This window comes from Alternaria infectoria (assembly GCF_024043175.1).
Source record: "Alternaria infectoria strain BMP 0036 chromosome Unknown scaffold_15, whole genome shotgun sequence".
In the NCBI taxonomy this organism is placed as follows: domain Eukaryota; kingdom Fungi; phylum Ascomycota; class Dothideomycetes; order Pleosporales; family Pleosporaceae; genus Alternaria; species Alternaria infectoria.
The window spans coordinates 523,788-543,247 of record NW_026250704.1 but is presented as its reverse complement, the minus strand read 5'-3'; the positions used below and the strand labels follow the sequence as shown (position 1 = coordinate 543,247).

General features: G+C 54.3%; 9 protein-coding genes across 9 annotated transcripts; 5 read left to right on the top strand and 4 right to left on the bottom strand.

The window, feature by feature from the left end:
• Positions 1 to 1,120: 1,120 nt before the first annotated feature.
• J4E92_008218 (uncharacterized protein) lies at positions 1,121 to 2,695 on the top strand (the record flags this gene model as incomplete). The annotated part of the gene is made up of 1 exon (XM_051499571.1): positions 1,121 to 2,695. One exon carries the CDS (start codon positions 1,121 to 1,123, stop codon positions 2,693 to 2,695), a length of 1,575 nt encoding a protein of 524 aa, XP_051350354.1.
• Positions 2,696 to 3,303: 608 nt separating this feature from the next.
• NDH2 (External alternative NADH-ubiquinone oxidoreductase mitochondrial) lies at positions 3,304 to 5,137 on the bottom strand (the record flags this gene model as incomplete). Its single annotated transcript, XM_051499570.1, has 3 exons — positions 3,304 to 4,349; positions 4,397 to 4,735; positions 4,789 to 5,137. 3 exons carry the CDS (start codon positions 5,135 to 5,137, stop codon positions 3,304 to 3,306), a joined length of 1,734 nt encoding a protein of 577 aa, XP_051350353.1.
• Positions 5,138 to 6,462: 1,325 nt separating this feature from the next.
• J4E92_008216 (uncharacterized protein) lies at positions 6,463 to 6,822 on the top strand (the record flags this gene model as incomplete). The annotated part of the gene is made up of 2 exons (XM_051499569.1): positions 6,463 to 6,543; positions 6,607 to 6,822. 2 exons carry the CDS (start codon positions 6,463 to 6,465, stop codon positions 6,820 to 6,822), a joined length of 297 nt encoding a protein of 98 aa, XP_051350352.1.
• A 155-nt stretch (positions 6,823 to 6,977) lies between these two features.
• On the bottom strand, positions 6,978 to 8,508 carry J4E92_008215 (uncharacterized protein; the record flags this gene model as incomplete). The annotated part of the gene is made up of 2 exons (XM_051499568.1): positions 6,978 to 7,861; positions 7,911 to 8,508. The coding sequence occupies 2 exons, from the start codon at positions 8,506 to 8,508 to the stop codon at positions 6,978 to 6,980; spliced, it is 1,482 nt and encodes a 493-aa protein (XP_051350351.1).
• A 247-nt stretch (positions 8,509 to 8,755) lies between these two features.
• J4E92_008214 (uncharacterized protein) lies at positions 8,756 to 10,522 on the top strand (the record flags this gene model as incomplete). Its single annotated transcript, XM_051499567.1, has 1 exon — positions 8,756 to 10,522. The coding sequence occupies one exon, from the start codon at positions 8,756 to 8,758 to the stop codon at positions 10,520 to 10,522; it is 1,767 nt and encodes a 588-aa protein (XP_051350350.1).
• A 557-nt stretch (positions 10,523 to 11,079) lies between these two features.
• On the top strand, positions 11,080 to 12,700 carry J4E92_008213 (uncharacterized protein; the record flags this gene model as incomplete). The annotated part of the gene is made up of 2 exons (XM_051499566.1): positions 11,080 to 11,128; positions 11,181 to 12,700. 2 exons carry the CDS (start codon positions 11,080 to 11,082, stop codon positions 12,698 to 12,700), a joined length of 1,569 nt encoding a protein of 522 aa, XP_051350349.1.
• A 305-nt stretch (positions 12,701 to 13,005) lies between these two features.
• Positions 13,006 to 14,142, bottom strand: J4E92_008212 (uncharacterized protein; the record flags this gene model as incomplete). The annotated part of the gene is made up of 2 exons (XM_051499565.1): positions 13,006 to 13,166; positions 13,215 to 14,142. 2 exons carry the CDS (start codon positions 14,140 to 14,142, stop codon positions 13,006 to 13,008), a joined length of 1,089 nt encoding a protein of 362 aa, XP_051350348.1.
• A 345-nt stretch (positions 14,143 to 14,487) lies between these two features.
• On the bottom strand, positions 14,488 to 15,222 carry J4E92_008211 (uncharacterized protein; the record flags this gene model as incomplete). The annotated part of the gene is made up of 1 exon (XM_051499564.1): positions 14,488 to 15,222. One exon carries the CDS (start codon positions 15,220 to 15,222, stop codon positions 14,488 to 14,490), a length of 735 nt encoding a protein of 244 aa, XP_051350347.1.
• Positions 15,223 to 15,842: 620 nt separating this feature from the next.
• POL3 (DNA-directed DNA polymerase delta) lies at positions 15,843 to 19,290 on the top strand (the record flags this gene model as incomplete). The annotated part of the gene is made up of 3 exons (XM_051499563.1): positions 15,843 to 16,235; positions 16,288 to 18,482; positions 18,531 to 19,290. The coding sequence occupies 3 exons, from the start codon at positions 15,843 to 15,845 to the stop codon at positions 19,288 to 19,290; spliced, it is 3,348 nt and encodes a 1,115-aa protein (XP_051350346.1).
• Positions 19,291 to 19,460: the final 170 nt, after the last annotated feature.

The following is a 19,460-nucleotide window of genomic DNA, read 5'->3' as shown; positions in this document are numbered from 1 at the left end:
GTATCACTTGTGGTCTCGGTAACACTCCAATCTGGTTCGCTCTTATCGATATGCAGGTTACAGAAGCCCGACACACGACGATGCCTCAAGTCCAGCCTCACTCATGGTGGGTTTCTGTTACGTTTCGAGGCAGATCTTAGTGCAGTGTATTAGTTGTGGCTTGGAGGCCGAAGCGACGGACCCATCCGATGGCGGAGAGGAGGGGCAGATAGGCATGCATCGTCATTACAGCCGGCGCGCTATAGGCCGACCCCATATTGAAGTTGCTCGATCTGTGATGTGCGTAGATCTGGCGATGGCAGATTGGTGCTGCGAGATCCAGCCGGTGTCCCTTCCGCGTGACGTGCCAGCCTGATGGTCGTCGCCAAGGCCCGCGAACGGCGGCAAGCAGCTCGGAGACATGTGCGCTAGCATGATGCGCGTGCGCGCCCTTGCCCTCGAGATAAGCAACTCTTATCAATCACTCATAGCATCCCACCCGCCCAAGTCACACTGCTCCCGTCATGGCAGGCCTAGCCGCAACGGATACCGCTTGGCCTAGCATCGGTCATGCGAGCCCGCCGGGGGATCCTCTAGCATGTGGAGATGCTTCCTTTTGGGAGCCTGCGGTTGGCTGGGGGTGATGACTGTTGACGGCCGTGAGCTGCTGTATGTCTTCTGTCACACTGCTCTGACGTCTCGTGTCTTTTCTTCTACTCTTCCTCTTCCATTGCCTGCATCCCGCGCTTCTCGTGGCTGTCATAACCTCCATTTCTGCACGCCGAGTCTTATCAGCAACTGACCGGTTCAACGACGTCACAGCGCCGAGCTCTGGAACAGCGACCTCACGCGACAACTTATACATATCTCTTGAAAGGCGGTCGCTCGGCCTGTACTTCAATTCTAACACCGACGTTACGCGTGCGTCGTATACGAGGTTGCATCCACGCCTCTGTGGCTGTACCAAGAGCCCGAATCAGCGCCTGACCACCCAGCCTGCGCTACCTAGACGTGAGGAAGAAGCAAGAAGCATCCGGGACCACGCGCGTTGGAGTTCCGGTTGACTCTTTCTACGGCAGTCACAGTTCAGAAAGCTGCGTCGTTCCTTCCCATCGAACCCTCGAATTCGACCTATGGCACCATGCCTCCATACCTATCCCCTCTACACATAGCCAAACCCACGTTACCACCGACCTGCGAACCTGCGAACGAGTTCCTCTATCATCTCTCGGCGGCATTCCACACCTGCGTACCCACGAACCTCGCGCTCGTCTCGACATTGCTCGGCACGTGCAGCATCATATCATGGCTATTCGCACAGCTACCACAAATATACAAGAACCATAAGCTGAAGTCAACATCGGGACTGAGCGCGTTCTTCTTGACGGAATGGCTCCTGGGTGATGTGACGAACCTGCTGGGCTGCCTGTTCACCGGGCAGGCGTCATGGCAAGTCATTATCGCAGGCTACTACGTCTTCGTTGACTGCTGCCTGTGTGGTCAGTGGGTATGGTACGAGCTGTTGCACCATGGAAGGCCGCTGAGGCCAATTTGGGGCCGATGGAGCAGCTCAGCTGGCAGTGGTTCTGGCGCCGGAGGCTCTGCCATGCATCAGGTTCTGGATGGGATGAGCATAGCCGGTACGAACAACGCGTCTAGCCCGCCAAAGTCACCGCAAGATTCAAGCGACGCGAAGAACGTTAAACAGGATAGCGCGGCCAAAGACGTACCGCGCTCGAACGCGAAGGAAACCTTTAGGATACCCAACTTTGCGCGCTCGCCCATGCGTACGAAGGAATCATGGCAAAGTACATCTCCGTCGGGCGCATCACCCAATCCCAAGGTGCGGATAGCAGCCTCGAGCTCACCTATGCCCTCGCCCAAGACCGTCCTATACATCACTCTCATGATCGCCGTACTGGCCAACCCTACTACCGCAACGCCGATAAGTCCTTTCGCGCCAGGCCTCGCCCGCGCTCGCAGCCTTTCCGCGTACACGACTACCGCGACCAGCTCGCCCAGTGCCTCGGAAACCGCCGGCAAAGTCTTCTCATGGATGAGCACGTTCCTATACCTCGGATCGCGCCTCCCTCAACTCTACATGAACCAGGTCCGCAAATCGACAGCCGGTCTGTCTCCCACGCTCTTCGCGGCAGCCTTCTTCGGCAACCTCTTCTACTCCACTTCCCTCCTCACAAACCCCTGCGCATGGTACGACTACGCGCCAGGCGAAGGCTCCGGCTGGGTCGACCCCCAAGGCAGCGTAAGAGCAGACTGGGTCCTACGCGCCGCACCCTTCTTCCTCGGCGCAGCAGGCGTACTCCTCATGGACGCAGCAGTAGGTCTACAATTCTGGCACTTCGGCGACGCCACACCCCGGGGCCGATCGCCAACGCCCCGCGACGACGAAGTCATCATCACCGTCGACGACCACGGTAAGCTGGTGCGCAGGAGTATGCATTGGCGCCGTGTGAGCGGGTGGATGAGGGGCTGGGCTCCGGCTGTCAGTGTAGCTGCTACGCCGAATGTGAGCCGTGCGAATACGCCGATGGATTCTCCGAGGGATACGAGTCCGGCGAGTACGGCTGGAAGTAGTTCGAGCAAGAGCATTCCTATCAAGGGTAGGGGTAGCGCGTTGGATGAGGCAAGGGCGCTTTTGGGAACGAGCAGACATGCGAGTCCGAGGAGTTATGGGGCTGTAGGCAGTCCTAGGTAGTGGACTCGTTGCATTTGCGGTGATCGATGGATTTCTTGAGGGCGTGGCATCTTGCATCTACGATGGGCGTTTGGGAACATGGCCTATAGTCTATACATATAAGCTTACGAAATGATCATTATTCTTACCATAAGAAATCCCTGCTTCAAACGCGGCATGCAGAACAGTCACCAAGGTGAGATATGTATACGCCAGCGTTCATGCAAACGCAGAAAACAATTGTTGTAACGTAGTAATACTGCAGTTGATCTTCCGCTGTTTCATAAAGGGTTCCTATCTATCTACGATTGTCCAAACAAAGCAACCAAGTCTAACCCGCCTCTGACTCTGGCAAAAGGGAAAAAAGAAGCACCAAAACGCCGAGCTCGACTAGCAACAAGAACATGTGACCAGACCGAAAACCCGAAGAGCCGCCCTACTGCTGCGAGGTATCACACCCTTATACAAAACGTGACGAGTAATCGTACAGAAAAAGCCGGGAGGTGTGTGTGTGTGTGTGGTGTACATAGTCAACGCCGTGGATGGCGCTTGCCCTTCAGGAAGTCGAACTTTTAGGGAATCTCTAGAAAAGGATGGGAGGTAGTAACGCCAATTAGAGGAAAAGGCGTTTAGACACGCGAGACATCGCGACCGAAGCACTTGGCCTTGGCCCAGTCGAGCATGACCAATATCCTGTTGCGGGTGCTGAAGCACATGCTGAGGTAGGCGGAGCGCCAGAAGATGTAGGTGATGGTACCGCCCGAAGCGATGTTGCCGGAGAACCACGAGATGTCGGCAACGGCCTTCTCGGAACCAATGTAGGCGAGCGAACCCTGGTGAGAGTACTCGAAGGGACCGATGGATTTGATCCTCCTCAGCCTCTGCTGCAGAGCCTTGATCTCGCCGAAGACCTTGTCACGGGCCTCCTTACCGGGTGCCTTCTCCTGGGCGACGGAGAGCTCAGCAAGCTCACCCTCAATCTCGGAGGTCTTGGCCATGTTGTTGAACATGCGGGCGAGGAAAGCACCCTCCTGAGCAGCGACCTGGGCAGTGGGAGCGTAGTTGGCAACAGCGCAGTCACCAACGGCCCAGACGTTCTCGGTACCCTTGACAACGAGGTACTCGTTTACGGCGAGACCACGGCGAGATTCCTTCTGTGCGGGGATCTGGTTGATGAGGTCCTTGACGATGGGTCGGAGAGCGTTACCGGTGGCCCAGACGAGGAGACCGTAGGGGATCTTCTCGAGCTGCTTCTTGCCGTCGGGGCCAGTCGACTCAGCCTCGATGAACTTGGGTGTGACGTTCTTGACCATGGTCTTTGTGCGGATGGTGATGGTCTCCTCCTTGAAGGTCTTCTCGGTGTAGTCGATGAGCTGCTTGGAGAACATGGGAAGGACGTTGGGGAGGGCCTCGACGAGGGTGACGTGGAAGTTATCCTGGATCTCGGGAAGCCACTTCTTCAGATCGGAGTGGAAGAAGTCCTGGAGTTCACCGGCAAACTCGACACCTGTAGGTCCACCTCCGACAACGACCATGTGTAGCAGGCGCTTCTTCTCCTCGTCAGACTGGTCCTTGAAGGTTGCAGTCTCGCAGCAGTCCATGATGCGGTTTCGGATGCGCTGGGCGTCGCCGACCTCCTTCAGGAAGAGACCGTTTTCCTTAACACCGGGGATACCTGTTCCATGTTAGCTGAGTTCGGGTGAGAATGGGCGGATGACGCACCGAAAGTGGCGTTCTCAGCACCAACACCAACGACGAGCATGTCAAAGGGCACCTCGGTCTGGGAGACGTCGCCCTTGATGTCGGAGTCGTCGCTGATGTAGACGACCTTCTTCTCGTAGTCGATCTTGGTGGCCTCGGCTTCGTAGTATTTGACCTGGGCCTTCTTGTGGCGCAAGAAGTTGCGGATGGGCTCCATGATGGAGCGGTGCTCGATGGTGCCAACGGTGCATGAGGGCAGGAGGGGGGTGAAGAGGAAGTAGTTGCGTGGGGAGACGACGATGACATTGTAGTTTTCCGTGTCGAGCTTCTTCAGCAGGGAGACGGAGCCCCAGCCGGTACCTGTCGCGTGTCAGATGCATCCTGTGCGAGCTGAGTCATTCGTCGCTACTCACCGAGGACGACGAGCGTCTTCTTGCTTGGGTCAGGCGGCGGCTGGTCAGCGGGGTTGCGAGTCTCGTAGATGCCGTATCCGACGTATCCCAGGCCGGCGATGGCGGAGAGGTACGTGAGGCGCCAGGTCCAGCGCAGGAGGCGGAACCTCTTGGCCTTGGGCTTGGGCGCGCTGCTCGACTGCTGGCGGACAGACTGGCGGAGGGCAATCTGGTACTGCGTGGGCCGGGGCGTCCAGCGCGCTCTGTTGGCGATAAGCGACGGGCGCTGGGTGGTGAAGGTCCTGCGTCCAGCCAGCTGAACCTGCGAGAGCACATTGGCAGCGGCGAGCGGCCTCATGTTGGGTGCCATTGCAATGGTGGAAGCTGCGGGAGAGCTTCACGGAGTCAATGGCTGGGTGCGGGTTGTAGGGAGGCGAGCGAAGGGATGGTGAGGATGTCTTGTCGGTGCGCGGGAGTCAACTTTTTCTTAGCGATGACGAACACCCACCCTACCAAGACGCCTCGCAGGGGTCTTTGCTTCTGCGCCGAAAGATAAGCCTTGTTCCAATTAAAGCCCGCCCTGCCCTGCCCTGCCCGCGCCCACACGCGAATTATTTCGAGCGCCAGGACAGCTACCATTAGTTCTCGAGGCCGATCACCCGCTACTCCCACGCTCTCGTTGGGATTGTGCTGATGCTCTTGTGGCTGCACCCAAACCTTCACCTCCACGTCCAGTCGTACACATCATCACATTCGAGTGCAAAATGCCTCATTGCATTTTCAATCCCTTTTGCCCCCCATTGTTCAGCTCAACAAGTTATGCCTCGCCATTCCTCGGCTCGGCACCGACTCCGGTGGCCAGCCATGGGCATGCACTTTTGCAGTGAGCACCCGCATCCGGTACCGCGGAGGCACACATGGTGGCTTCAAGTGCCTTTTAGCCGAGCCGCATGTCCCTGAGCCTCAGCGACCTGCATACTGGACTCGTAGACCGACGGAAATCCTGGTTTTGCGGACCCGCCTGCCCAGCGTTGTGGTAAATAGTCATCATCCTACATCGCCCGAAACGACACGCGCCACCCGTGCACCCTATGGATGACTCAAATACAGGATCTGGCAGGATGTGAAACGAGGGATATCTAAATTCGTGTTTTGATATTTGCCATCTCAGTGCTGGACATGACCATCCGTTCCTGCCCCATGAAATGTTGAGTGCTACCTAGGCTGCTTGTGGACTTGGCAAAAGCTACTCAGCCAGCATGAGGCTTCACTAAATCTATCTTGAAATTCTAGTGCACTGTTACACATATGTATCGTATGCACTTAGCTGCATGCTCTAATCGGTTTCGCTAATCGGTTACACCGGCCTTGCTCAACAGGTGCGCCCTTTTGAGCATGCAAAGACATTAGACCGTCACTACATTCTGTAAGAAAACATCTTGTCAGTATGTAGCTTGGGACCGAGAGTGTCATTCTGGATCGCGAACAGTAAGCTCAATCTACAAGAGACAACCTTGGAATGATGATGACATACATTCCCCCCGCTCACTTGCTTATCGATAGACATCCCCCTCACCTAGTAGTCCACTTCACACCAGTACGATGATACTCATCTCTCTAAACTTTCCAGTATTCAGGAATTACCCGTGAATCTAATACCATCCCTGGATCCAAACACGGAAATCTACATAAACCATGCCTCACGCAACCGCAACCGTAAACGGCATCCTAGTAGCCGAGACCGACTCCTACGAAGTCGTCGACGGGAACATCTACGTAACCAACCCTTCCCCTTTCTTGCCCATTATAAGCCCCTTCAATCCATCTGATCCATGTCAGTTCCCACCCGACACCATCAAGAGCAACCACTTCAGCCCCACTTCAACTAAGACGCACTGTCCATACAAGGGAGACGCAAGCTACTACACCGTCACAGCCAACAAGACGGAGGTGAAAGATGCAGCGTGGTACTACCCGGAGCCATTGGAAAGCATGAACAAGATCAAAGGGTATGTTGCTTTCTACAAGGGAAAAGCTGAGGTGAAGAGTGAGTAGAGGGAAGAAGAAGAGATATAGGGTCATGGTGCTACGTGTGGATATGGGTATATTCAGTATCAATTGAACTCCCAAGAAACATGTTGCAAATGTTCCTGTCTAGTAACGCCGATAAATGCTCATCATCATAAGGTCTGGGCTTGACATTTCCGAGATCATGCATCAACAGCCATCATCATCGTGTCGTCGCCATCGATGCCTACAGCCGGAGGCTCGATCATGACACCCCGTCCCCTTCCTTGAAGCAATTCCCTTCGTACCTCCGCGCTGATGCTCCTGTGACCTCTTGTGAGCAGCAAGTCGAGCAGCGCCTCTCTTTGGTCTTCTGTAATGTCGTTCCTGTATCTTTGCGCAAAGGCAAGCAAGCATTGATGCCAGATAACAGGCAGTTTGCCTGTGTTGCCTAGGTCGCCAGCCACAGACTCGGTGTCCATGGCGTCGGCACTGCTGGCGCCCACGCCGCGGAAGCGCAGGAAGTGGAAGACGAGCGCGTCGATGACCTTGAAGGGGAGGGCGTACTTCTTCTCGAGAAGGGTCTTGATGAAGATGTTGCAGGGGCCAGCGGCGTCGGGGTCGGATGACATTTGCTCCGCGGCGATTTCACACAGACGGTGGAGGGCGGCGGCGGAGTGTAGGACGGGCACGGAGACCTTGGCTACAACGGATGCCACGATCGTGGCGTCACGCTGTGTGCAGGTGACGTCTGTGAGCATAGGGAAGACAACACCCTTGAAGAAGGCGCTAGGCTTGTAGAGCGCCTTCTTCAGCGCATTGTACAGATGCACATTGAGCTTGTGTGTTTCGCGGATGTTCTGTTGTACCAAAGGTAGCAGTATCGTGTTGAGGAAGGTCTGCGCCGTTCGCGGGTCTCTGGAGATGAAGATTCGGGTCGCAGCGAAGGTGGCGTTGGGTGTCCAGTCGTCAGGACGTGTGATGGCGACAAGCGTTTCCCAGGCGGGGATCGTGGGCAGGATTTTGAAGGGCTTGGGCAGCTTACCGCTCTTGTAGCGGCTGAGAATTAATCCAATCTTTGAGTACACTGTGCAGGCTTAGTAAAGTTATGAGATTATACAGTGAGGATGCTGTACCTTCGACGACCTTTGCTGGTAGTTCGATTGCGTCTTCTGGAGCACCACCGCCTTGAATCTCTGGTTGCTGTACTTCGCCTCCGGCTTCATGCGCAGCGATCTTTTCGAGGATAAGCGCTGCCAGATCTGTGCCGGGACCTGACTGTTGCGCTTCCTCGCCAGGCCATACGATGGGGTTGTCGTCTGTTGGTATGAACTTGTTCCACGCCGCTAGGTCGTTTGCATCGATCTCAACTTCTTCAACCTCCTCGTCGTCCTCACCCCATGCTTCATCGTCATCTTCGCCTTGGATCAAATCCTCTCCTGGCATATCATCCTCGCCCATGCGTGTCTCGAAGTCGAAGGCTGGGTTGGCTTCTTGCGGTCTCCGGACCTTGTTCTCCCTCGCATCCTCCTCTTCCAGCTCTCTTCCAATTTCCAAGATCTTGCGCGAGCTCTTGGAGTCTACATATTTCTGCTCGTCGTCTTCCTTGTCGCTCTTGTTCCGCTTTTGTCGCTTCGGCGCCTTGTTCTTCCACGGGTCGGAGGGCGCATATTCTTCGGCTAGAGGGTTGTGTCGCTGGTCGCGCACACCAGGCGATTTGGGTGCTTTCGGCATCGTGGGTATCTGGTCGCGAGCGGAGGATTAGAAGAGGCGCAATATCTTCTTCTGAAGTTTTAGTAGGGTCGTAGTTGTATTACAGACATTTTTCAGAGTTGGCGGCAGTGAGTAGTAAAAGTTCGAGAACGGGATAAATTTTGGTGGGGTCTGCCTAGCGCCGCAACTTGCATGTCCAGGGTCGTGCCTTCCAACATGGCTACAAGCAGCTGTCGCGCTTTCCACTCCAGCTACATCCACCCTCAACATGGCCGACTCACACCCCCCTTCGCGTTCCAATACACCCACACTCGTGCCCCCGATGCGGCGGCCACTTGAAGGAGACAATGCGCCCGCTGTCTCGTCTCCGCTCAACCCCAATCCCGATGCGGCAGCGCGTGCCAGACCGAAAGCTCCTGCGCGCGAGCAGAGAGAGAAGCGCGAGACGATCAAGAAACGCGAAGCTTCAGCGTCGACTCGCCAGGCCACTCCGAGCGCAAAGTCTAGCAAGAAAGAGCGACCCTCAGCCGACTCACCCATGCGATATTCGATCCCCGAGCCCAGACCGTCCGACTATGAAGCGCCCAAAGACAGCACACTGGTGTCACATGAGCCGAACCCTATGTACGCTCCTGACGGCGTGACCGAGCTGAAGAAGCCACACGATATCGCCTGGAACAAGAAGGGCTACAAGTACACCCACTGCGTTGCCGACCCGCTCTTCCGTCACAAGCAATACTACAGACAGAGCGACTCTAAGCCGTACGGACCGCGGATGAGCCATGAGGACTGCGACAGATGGTTTCACTTCGACAACAGCGCGACGATTGTATCGCAGGAGAAGGGCTGGCGCATGGGACGCGGCAACGTAGTCGCGAGAGAAGGCAGGATATACTATGAGGTCAAGGTGCTAAGAGGCATACCCAAAGACGGCCCAAAGGATCCTATCGACCCTAAGACGGGAGAGACGAAGCCCGGTCCCCACGTGAGAATGGGTTGGGCAAGGAGAGAAGCGCCCTTGGACGGACCCGTGGGCTTCGATGGCTACAGCTACGGCATCACCGACGCGCGCTTCGAAGCGCAACATCGATCGCGTGCCTCCAAAATCTTCAAGCCGCTCCCCAAGAACGCAAAGAGCAAGCACATGAAGGCCAGGCCACCGCATGGCAAGCCAATGCCTGTTGAATATGTTATAGATCAGCATGTTCAGGAAGGCGACGTGATTGGGCTTGAGATTCAGCTGCCGTCTCTCTCAATGCATCGCAAGGTCGTCGAAGGCATCTACAACCCGGCCGTCGATCTAGGAGATGGTTTCGACACCGTCAGCAACCAAGACCCATTCGACCGTCCCATCGACATCATCCGCGATCGCATACCCGTGCCCTACAAAGGCAACTTCTACTTCGAACAGCTCGACTACCAAGTCACAAAGATGGTGGAGGCTTATCACGACCGCGGTCCCGTACCCAAGATACACCCCTCGCCAAATCACGAAGACGTCAGTGTACGATCGCTGCCACACTCGCATATCAAGGTCTACAAGAATGGTGAGGAGGTCGGCATCGCTTTCGAGAATCTGCTTGCCTTCCTTCCTCCAGCGAGTATACCATCAGTCGAAGCTATCAAGGCTGGAGCACGAACAGGCTTCGACGACGGCATGGTAGGATATCTGCCAGCCATTTCACTGTTCAATGGTGGTGTTGCCCAGGTCAATTTCGGTCCCGACTTCTGGTGTCCACCCGAAGAGATGGTACAGCAGCGCGAAAAGGATACTCAGATGGTCGACGGTGATACAAGCGAGCAGCAGATTCCCGATGGCCGTAAACTGCGGGCTATTGGCGAGCGATACAAGGAGCAGATTGCCGAGGACGTCGTCTGGGACATCATCGACGAGGTCGACTTCTTCTCCCAGGACGGAGGATGGGAGTACAAGGGCGAGGCTCCTCAGGACGTGGCAGGCAAGTCCACGCCTAGGGCGCGTGGCTTTGCAAACGCGGATGAGAATATTGGTGTGGAGGTGGCCAAGCGATACTAATGAAGATCAAAAGTCGTTCTGGTTTTCAGTGGATTGTAATCATAGCGAGGCGTATAGGTATACCCGTTATCAATGGTTGATATGCAACTCTCGACGTTTTTTCCTGGCGTCATCCCCGAATTGACAATCTCCTCTGTCCGCCCCGATGCGATCGCCACGTTTGCGCCTTTGGTCTATTCGACAGGTGGCAGCCTTCGTCTACGGTACTACGGCTTCTTGCTGCACCGAATCGCCACCGAAACGCGGGTCCCGTATAGCTACGTCTTGCTCAGAAATTTTGCGCCCTACGCCCTACGCGGTCTTACAAGCGTTCGCATCAATTCCGTCCTCAAATGTACTCTGCCAAAGAGGGCAATTAGCGCGGAATTAGCGACATCGGACATCCCAAACATTTAAACTAGCGCAACGTGACCGTTTACGCCAACTTGGAACATTGAATATATGCCCACGTATCCTGCGAGTGTCAGTTATTCACATCCATAAATCGTAGTCTAGAGAAGTCAATTACCCCCTTCTTGTCTTCTTGCACACATTACTCCTTATCCCACTACCCCGCCATGGATTCTTCACAATTCCGCGAAGCGGCCAAAGGAGCCATTGACGAGAGTATGTGCTCCCAATCTCACCTACTAGAAGCGTAAATTGACCTACCCTCAAGTCGCAACTTACTACGACACCCTCGAGGAACGCCCCGTGCTCCCCTCCGTCAAACCAGGCTACCTGCGCCCGCTACTCCCCGCCTCCACGCCCGAAGAAGGCGAAGCATGGGAGACGATCCAAGCAGACATCGACCGTGTCATCATGCCGGGCCTAACCCACTGGCAAAGCCCCAAATTCATGGCTTTCTTCCCGTGCAACTCGTCCTTCGAGGCCATGATAGGCGACATGTACAGCGGAGCCTTCAACGCCGCAGCCTTCAACTGGATCTGCTCGCCCGCGATTACAGAGCTAGAAACCGTTGTCATGGACTGGATCGCCAAGCTCATCGCACTACCGAACGACTTCCTCAGTGACGGCGAGGGCGGAGGCATCATCCAAGGCACCGCCAGTGAAGTCGTACTAACAGCCCTTGTTGCCGCCCGCGAACGCCTCATCCGCCGTAAACTAGGCGACATGCCAGAAGGCGAAGAAAGAATGGACAAAGCAGCCGATATCCGGGGTAAGCTCGTCGCGCTGGGCTCCGAACACGCGCATTCGAGTACGCAGAAAGCAGCTGTTATCGCAGGAACCAGATACCGCAGTGTACCCGCATCCAAAGAATCCAACTACAGCGTCACGGCATCTGCGTTGCGTAAAACCATCGAAGAGTGCCGTGCGAAAGGGCACGAACCGTTTTACTTCACCGTCACGATTGGCAGTACAGGGACTTGCGCTACCGATGACTTGGAAGGTATCGCGGCGCTTGCGAAAGAGTTTCCTGACCTGTGGATTCATGTCGATGCCGCGTATGCGGGTTCTGCGCTCGTGTGTCCAGAGTATCAGCATTTGTGCAAGCCGATTGCGGCGTTTGACTCGTTCAACTTCAATCTGCACAAGTGGCTGTTGGTCAACTTTGATTGCTCGGCGTTTTTTGTGAAGAAGAGGAGGGATTTGATGGATACGTATAGTATTACGCCTAGTTACCTGCGCAACCCTCATTCTGAACAAGGCCTCGTTACGGACTACAGGGATTGGCAGATCCCGCTCGGTCGGAGGTTTAGGAGCTTGAAGGTTTGGTTTGTGTTGAGGAGTTATGGGGTCAACGGGCTGAGGCAGTTCATTAGGAAGCACATCAAGTTGGGAGAGTACTTTCATGAACTACTGCTGTCGAAGCCGGACTTGTTCAGCGTAACTACCGAGCCGGCGTTTGGACTCGTTACGTTCCAGGTCAAGCCGAATATGGCTTCGGGTACGGCGAAGGCGGCGAATCAGGCGGACCCGTCGCACGAGGCACTGCAGAATGACTTCCATACTGATGCCGAGGCGCAGTACAAGGAGATGGTTAATCAGAAGACGAAGGAGGTTTACGAGAAGATTAACAGCAAGGGCGATTTCTTCCTGACTAGCACGGTTGTGGGTGGGCTGTATGTTATTAGGGTGGTCAGTGCGACGATCAAGAGTGAGGAGAAGTGGATGAAGCAGATATTTGATGAGTTGGTGGAGGCTGCGGATGGCAAGGGCGATGTAAAAGTAGCTTGAGTGTAGCTTGTGTTAGTCTTATGCTATCATTCCTCCTTCATTCCTTCCACATGCGATACAAAGCCATGGGTTTTATAGAGGTTGAAAGAACATATACACAACGCAGCACCGTATCTACCATGTGCATGCCACTAAGGGTCTACATGAGCGCTTCGCTACCTACTCTGCGGCCTAGGAGTATCTTGTGGGAGCCAGGCCTATCCGAGAGTTCACGAACGTGGCAGCGTTGATTCAACGTAGGAGGAAAAGGGGGCATGAAGCCCCAGGGGCTCAAGATAAAATTGCATGAATCCGAAGTGCTGTCATCATTCCAACCGTAATATCCGCACCGCATTTCCACCAAGAACATCCTTCGCTTTCTTGTCATCCGTCGAAAAGGCTTTCGAGATAGCCCCATAGTTTGCGTTGACACTGTGCCACTCCTTCGCGTCTTCTTCCAGCGGTGGGAAGAATGGGTGATCAGTGCCTGCTACTGTTAGCTCCTAGTCTCACATATACGTGTAGTGATGCTTACCAAATAATAACCGATCCGAACCCGATGCGTCGAGAGCGGCCTTTAATCCAACTTCCGAGTAAATGACAGCATCCAGGTAGATGTTTGTCTTCAGGATATCCCATACATCCCTCCTGTTCTGTGTCTTGCCATGCTTCTTCAAATGACCATCGTGCAAGATGCAAGACTCAATGCGACCTGCCAGGAACGGTAGTGTACCTCCAGAGTGTGCCAATAGCACGCTGAGCTTTGTGAACCGATCCCATACGCCGCTCAACAGCATCCTCGTCACCGCAATGGTTGTCTCCAACGGGAAGCCGAGTGCCAATGGTAGGACGTGTCCGTATTCGCTCGCGCGGGGTCCGTAGACGGATGTAGGTAGGCCGTAGTGCGGGTGGAGGAAGATGAGTTGTTGGTGCTTTTCTAGTGCTGCGTAGACGGGATCGAGGTTCTCGTCGTCGAGCCCTTGTCCAAGGCCTGAGGTACCCATGATGACGCCGCGTGCATACTTGAGTGTGCTTAGTCTTTCGATCTCGGCGGTTATGACTTCAGGCGACGCGGATAGTGGGAGGGTGCCGAAGAAGTACAATCGACCCGGATACTGCGAGCACTGGTCATTGACATCGTCGTTGATCTTCTTCGCTGCTTCACCAGCTTCGTCTGCCGGGAGGAAGTCTAGCCAAGGGTTTGCTAACGAGATGACAGATTTGTCAATCTTGTGCAGGTCCATAAAGGCTATCTTCTCTTTAATCTCGTAGTATTCGGAGCCAATAGGGCGGCCGCGGGAGGTTGAAGGTGTTGAAGGGTCATCTTCTCCGGGAAGGATGATGAGACGTGCTGAGTCTGGTGCATCGGGGAATGTTCGAACGTATGGTACGGTTGTTCGTGAGCGTAGTAGCTCCATGTATTTGGGAGGGTAAACATGGGTGTGGACGTCGACGATCGTCATGCTGGCTGACGGGGACGCGTTTTACGCGTCAACGTATGAGTGGAAGGTGCTGTGGTGGTGTATTAACACTTCAAACGCGTTATTGGGAGTGAAAGAGAAACCAAAGAATTGTCAGGCTATTCCGTCTGACAGACAAGACGTATCGTGGATGTTTTGACCCTGGTGGGGTAGCTTGAATTGCCCCACTACCGGGCGTCCAGCATCCCACCTTCCCCAAGCGGCAAGAAGCTATGGAGCCGTTGACGGAGATGGCCGCGATGAATATGTGTCACTTTGATATGTCGAAATGTCTTGTTACGTACTGCATTCAGGGCGACTTTAGTTGGTCAGTGAAGCTGAGGCCGATCAAGCCCATGTCCTCAGGAAGACGTTTGGTGGCTTATCCCAGGTCTCGAACTCTGCGTCCACCTCCCACGGGATATCTCCTGTACCCTCATCCTTGAACCCCAGTCTCCTGTAGACAGGTCTTCCCATGGTGCTTCCCTCTGTTGTGCACTCCAAGTTGCCCCTCTTCTTTGCTTCCTCAAGACCGACCTCCACCAGCTTGGCAGCAATGCCGCGACGCTGGTATGCTGGATCAACAGCACAACAGTCCAATGTAAAGATGGCGGGTGGATTGCGGCCTGATTTCTCGACCTCTCGCATGTATGCGATACGTCGTTTCCATAGTGAGTTGAACATTTGCGTTGCAAACCGCCGTTTCTGGTCGTCGTAATCAGTGAGAGCTTCCTCCATGTCGCCGTAAAACGGGTCGCCATAGCCTTCCACAAACGACAGCTGCTTCCAGATGGCGATTCCAGCAACTCGTCTTTCGCCTTGCCTATCCGGATCAGGCACGGTGGCCTTGAGATAGAGAGCATTGGGTTGTCCATCTTTGTTGGTGGTGATGGATTGCCATCTCTTCATCAGGATCTGAGCTTGCTTCGCCTGCCCTTCTTCCGTGTCCCAGCCGGGTGTCATCAGTTGCCATAGGGCATCTTTGGCTTGGTGGCCGAAGGCTTCGGAAAGACAATGCTGCGCTTGCCTAAAGTCTCGTTCTGTCTCGCATGGAGATACAATGACGTCGTTATTCGCGGTCATGTTGAAGGTGAACAGAAGTCGTGTGAGTGTAATTGTACTTTACGTGGAGTATGTTGGGGAACACGGCGGATTTATGTCTGGGGTTAGTACACTAGAGTCGAATGACTAAAGACCCATAAAACGCCATCGCCTACAAGTCTCGCGGACAGCTCTGCTGATGCCTAGTCCTTGGCATAGCATCCCAATGTAGTATCGCATCCTGATGAAGAAGACGAGTATCAGAGTCAAAGGAAACAGCGTTATGGCGCAAGTCCAGTGTAAGGCTTTATGTGACTGGGGTCGTGAACGACATGGTAACAAGGCTGCAGGTAATATCTAGAGGCGAGCTAGTGAGGAGATTTGAATGCAAATATTGAAATGAGCTCACTGAGGAACCCTGGACGTTGACGCGTGTGCGTGGTGATGCAAAGGGTGCGGAGAGGGTTGGGATGGGAGCGTGGATGGCAGGCGACGGCTAGCGTGGCGCAAATCAATTAGCAGGGATGACGCGCTCGCGCCTGCGACACGCTTTCGCGTTCTCCCTGGGCGCCTTCCATCTACTCCACCAACAACAAACACACACCCACCAACCCTCCCTTATCACGCGCTTGGGTGTTGTATCTGTCGGCCACATATTCAAGATGCCAGGAGCCGTCACAAGAGCGCCGGCGAAGCGCGCCCTCGCCGAAACATCCAGCACACGCACCAATGTGCAGCCGTCGCCCCACTCGTCCAAGAAGCTGAAGCTCCAAAATGGCAATGACAAGAGTAGACCGCCAACCAAGACGGTCAATGGCTCCTTCAACTCGAGCCAGGTGGGCCCGAGCCAGTTCGAGGAGACGCTGGAGAAGATGACGCAGGACATGGAGACGCTGAAGAAGGACAACACAGAGAAGGACCAGCAATGGCGGCGGCCTGCCTTGCCCGAGGACTTCAATGAGATGACGCAAAACCTTGTCTTCCAACAGATCGAGGCTGAAGAGGGCGTGTTAAATGGCGGGAAAACAACCGTCAAGCTCTTTGGTGTCACAGAGGTGAGAAGCGTGCACATGGTATATATCGACTTTGACTGACCGTATATCATAGACTGGCCACTCCGTCCTCATCCACGTCACTGGCTTCCAACATTACTTCTACGTCGCCGCGCCGCTCAACTTCCACAAAGAAGACTGCGAACCGTTCAAGGTCTTCCTCGAGAGCGAATGCCAGAAGAACTTCAACCAACACTCGGCTGTCATCGCGTCGGTACAAATGTGCATGAGAGAGAACATCCTGCGCTTCCAGGGCAATCAGAAGAGTCCATACCTCAAGATTACAGTGACTGATCCGAAAATGATCAATCGCGTGCGGATGATGGTGCAAAAGGGCAATGCTAACTACAAGCGCCTCTGGCCGGCCAGAGAAGACGGTATCCTCACGTTCGACAACATTGCCTACGTACTGCGCTTTATGATCGACACCAAGGTCGCCGGTATGTGCTGGGTCGAAGTTCCAGCAGGCAAATACAGAATGATCAGCCCCCGCGACCGACACTCCAACTGCCAGATTGAGGCACAACTACACTACAGCGATTTGATCGCCCACCAATCTGAAGGCGAATGGGCCAAACTCGCCCCCCTTCGCATCCTCTCCTTCGATATCGAGTGCGCTGGCCGCAAAGGTGTCTTCCCAGAGGCCAATGTCGACCCCGTCATTCAGATCGCAAACGTCGTTACGAGATACGGAGAGCCGAAACCCTTCGTCAGAAACGTCTTCTGTCTGGATACAGTCAGCCCGATCGTTGCGACACAGGTCTTGTCATTCCAAGATGAAGGCGAGATGCTGATGAAGTGGCGAGACTTCGTAGAAGAGGTCGACCCAGACGTCATCATCGGCTACAACATCAACAACTTCGACTTTCCGTATCTTCTCGATCGCGCAAAACATCTCAAGTTGCAGAAGTTCCCGTATTGGTCTCGTCTGAAGACAGTACAGTCCAAGGTAGAGAGCTCGAATTTCTCGAGTAAACAACTAGGAAACCGAGACACGAAGACTACTAACACCAACGGTCGTCTCCAGCTTGACCTGTTACAGCTCATTCAGCGAGACCACCAACTGCGTAGTTACACGCTGAACTCGGTGTGTGCTCATTTCTTGAAGGAGCAGAAGGAGGATGTACATCACAGCATGATCACTGAACTGTTCAACGGCGACTCCAACTCCCGGCGACGATTGGCTGTATACTGTTTGAAGGATGCCTATCTACCGCAGCGATTGCTCGACAAGCTCATGTGTCTGGTCAACTATACCGAAATGGCTAGGGTTACAGGTGTGCCTTTCAATTACCTTCTGGCCCGTGGACAACAAGTTCGCTTCATCAGCCAGCTCTTCCGTAAAGCCCTCGACCATCAACTCATCGTTCCGGACCTTCCGAACCAAGGCGACAGCAGTGACCAGTACGAAGGTGCGACCGTTATTGAACCCAAGCGCGGCTATTACAAGGAACCTGTCGCGACCCTCGATTTCGCATCGCTATACCCCAGTATCATGCAGGCCCACAACCTGTGCTATACGACCTGGCTCGACAAGCAGACGGTGGAGAAACTCAAGATGAAGAAAGACGAAGACTACATTGTGACACCAAACGGTGACATGTTCTGCACAGCGAAAACTCGTAAGGGACTCTTGACCGAGATTTTGGAAGAATTGCTGGGTGCGCGTAAGAGGGCGAAGAAGGAGTTGGCGATCGAGACCGATCCTTTCAAAAAGGCTGTGCTCAACGGTCGTCAGTTGGCCTTGAAGGTCAGCGCCAATTCGGTTTACGGTCTGACAGGTGCTACCAACGGAAAGCTACCGTGTCTTGCCATCGCCAGTAGTACCACGAGTTTCGGTCGTCAAATGATTGAAAGGACCAAGGCAGAAGTCGAGGCAAAGTACAACATCGCGAACGGATACACACACGACGCAGAGGTCATCTACGGTGACACAGATTCCGTCATGGTCAAGTTTGGTACATCTGAACTAGCAGAGGCGATGAAGCTGGGTGAGGAAGCTGCGGACTACGTCTCTTCGAAGTTCGTCAAGCCAATCAAGCTGGAGTTCGAGAAGGTCTACTTCCCCTACCTGCTCATCAACAAGAAGCGTTACGCTGGTCTCTACTGGACGAATCCACATAAGTGGGACAAGATGGACACGAAGGGTATTGAGACGGTCCGCCGTGATAATTGCCGCCTGGTCCAGACTGTCATCGAAACTTCGTTGCGCATGCTCTTGATCGACCAGGACCCAGAAGGTGCCCAAGAGTAAGTCATTCCGCCATCTTCGCACTTTCGTCTACTAACATTGGATAGATTCGTCAAGGAGACCATTGCGGATCTGTTGCAGAACAAGGTGGACATGTCTAATCTCGTCATCACTAAAGCCCTTACCAAGCAAGAGAACAAGGACGGAACAGGTGGTTACGCCAATAAGCAAGCACACGTCGAGCTCGCTGAACGTATGAAAAAGCGTGACGCCGGTTCAGCGCCTGCTCTAGGTGACCGTGTCGCCTACGTCATGATCCGAGCCGCCACCGGTGCGAAGAATTTCGAGAAGTCTGAGGATCCCCTCTTTGTCCTCGAAAACAATTTGCCCATCGACACGCGTTACTACCTTGATAACCAACTTGCGAAGCCACTGGGCAGAATCTTCGAGCCTATCCTAGGTGAGAAGAAGGCAGCCTCGTTACTCACGGGTGATCACACACGTTCCATCACCGTCGCGGCGCCCACGATGGGTGGTTTGATGAAGTTCGCCAAGAAGACATCAACATGCATGGGATGCAAGAAGCCACTTACCGCTGCGCATGAGAAGGACGGCGCCGTTTGTGAGAACTGCCGACCTCGTATTGCCGAGCTCTACACAAAGACGCTAGGCAAAGTCAGTGAGCTCGAGGTCCGCTTCTCACGTCTTTGGACCCAATGCCAGCGATGCCAGGGTAGTGTTCACTGTGAAGTCATCTGCGCATCCAAGGATTGCCCCATCTTCTACATGCGCATGAAGGCGAGGAAGGATGTTGAAGACGCAGGCAAAGAGCTGGTGCGTTTCGACAAGGACGCGGCGCTGTGGTAATTCAGTATTGGAATATCAGCAGGTGGTTAGTACGTGGTGTTTTTGGCGTTTCGATGGCATGGATATCCGTCTGTACAAATATGGGGGCTCACTAAGCATGTTTAAGATGCGTAGCGATATCAGCATGTATACTTCTCAATGGATATTGTTGCAATCACTTGTTGCGTTTT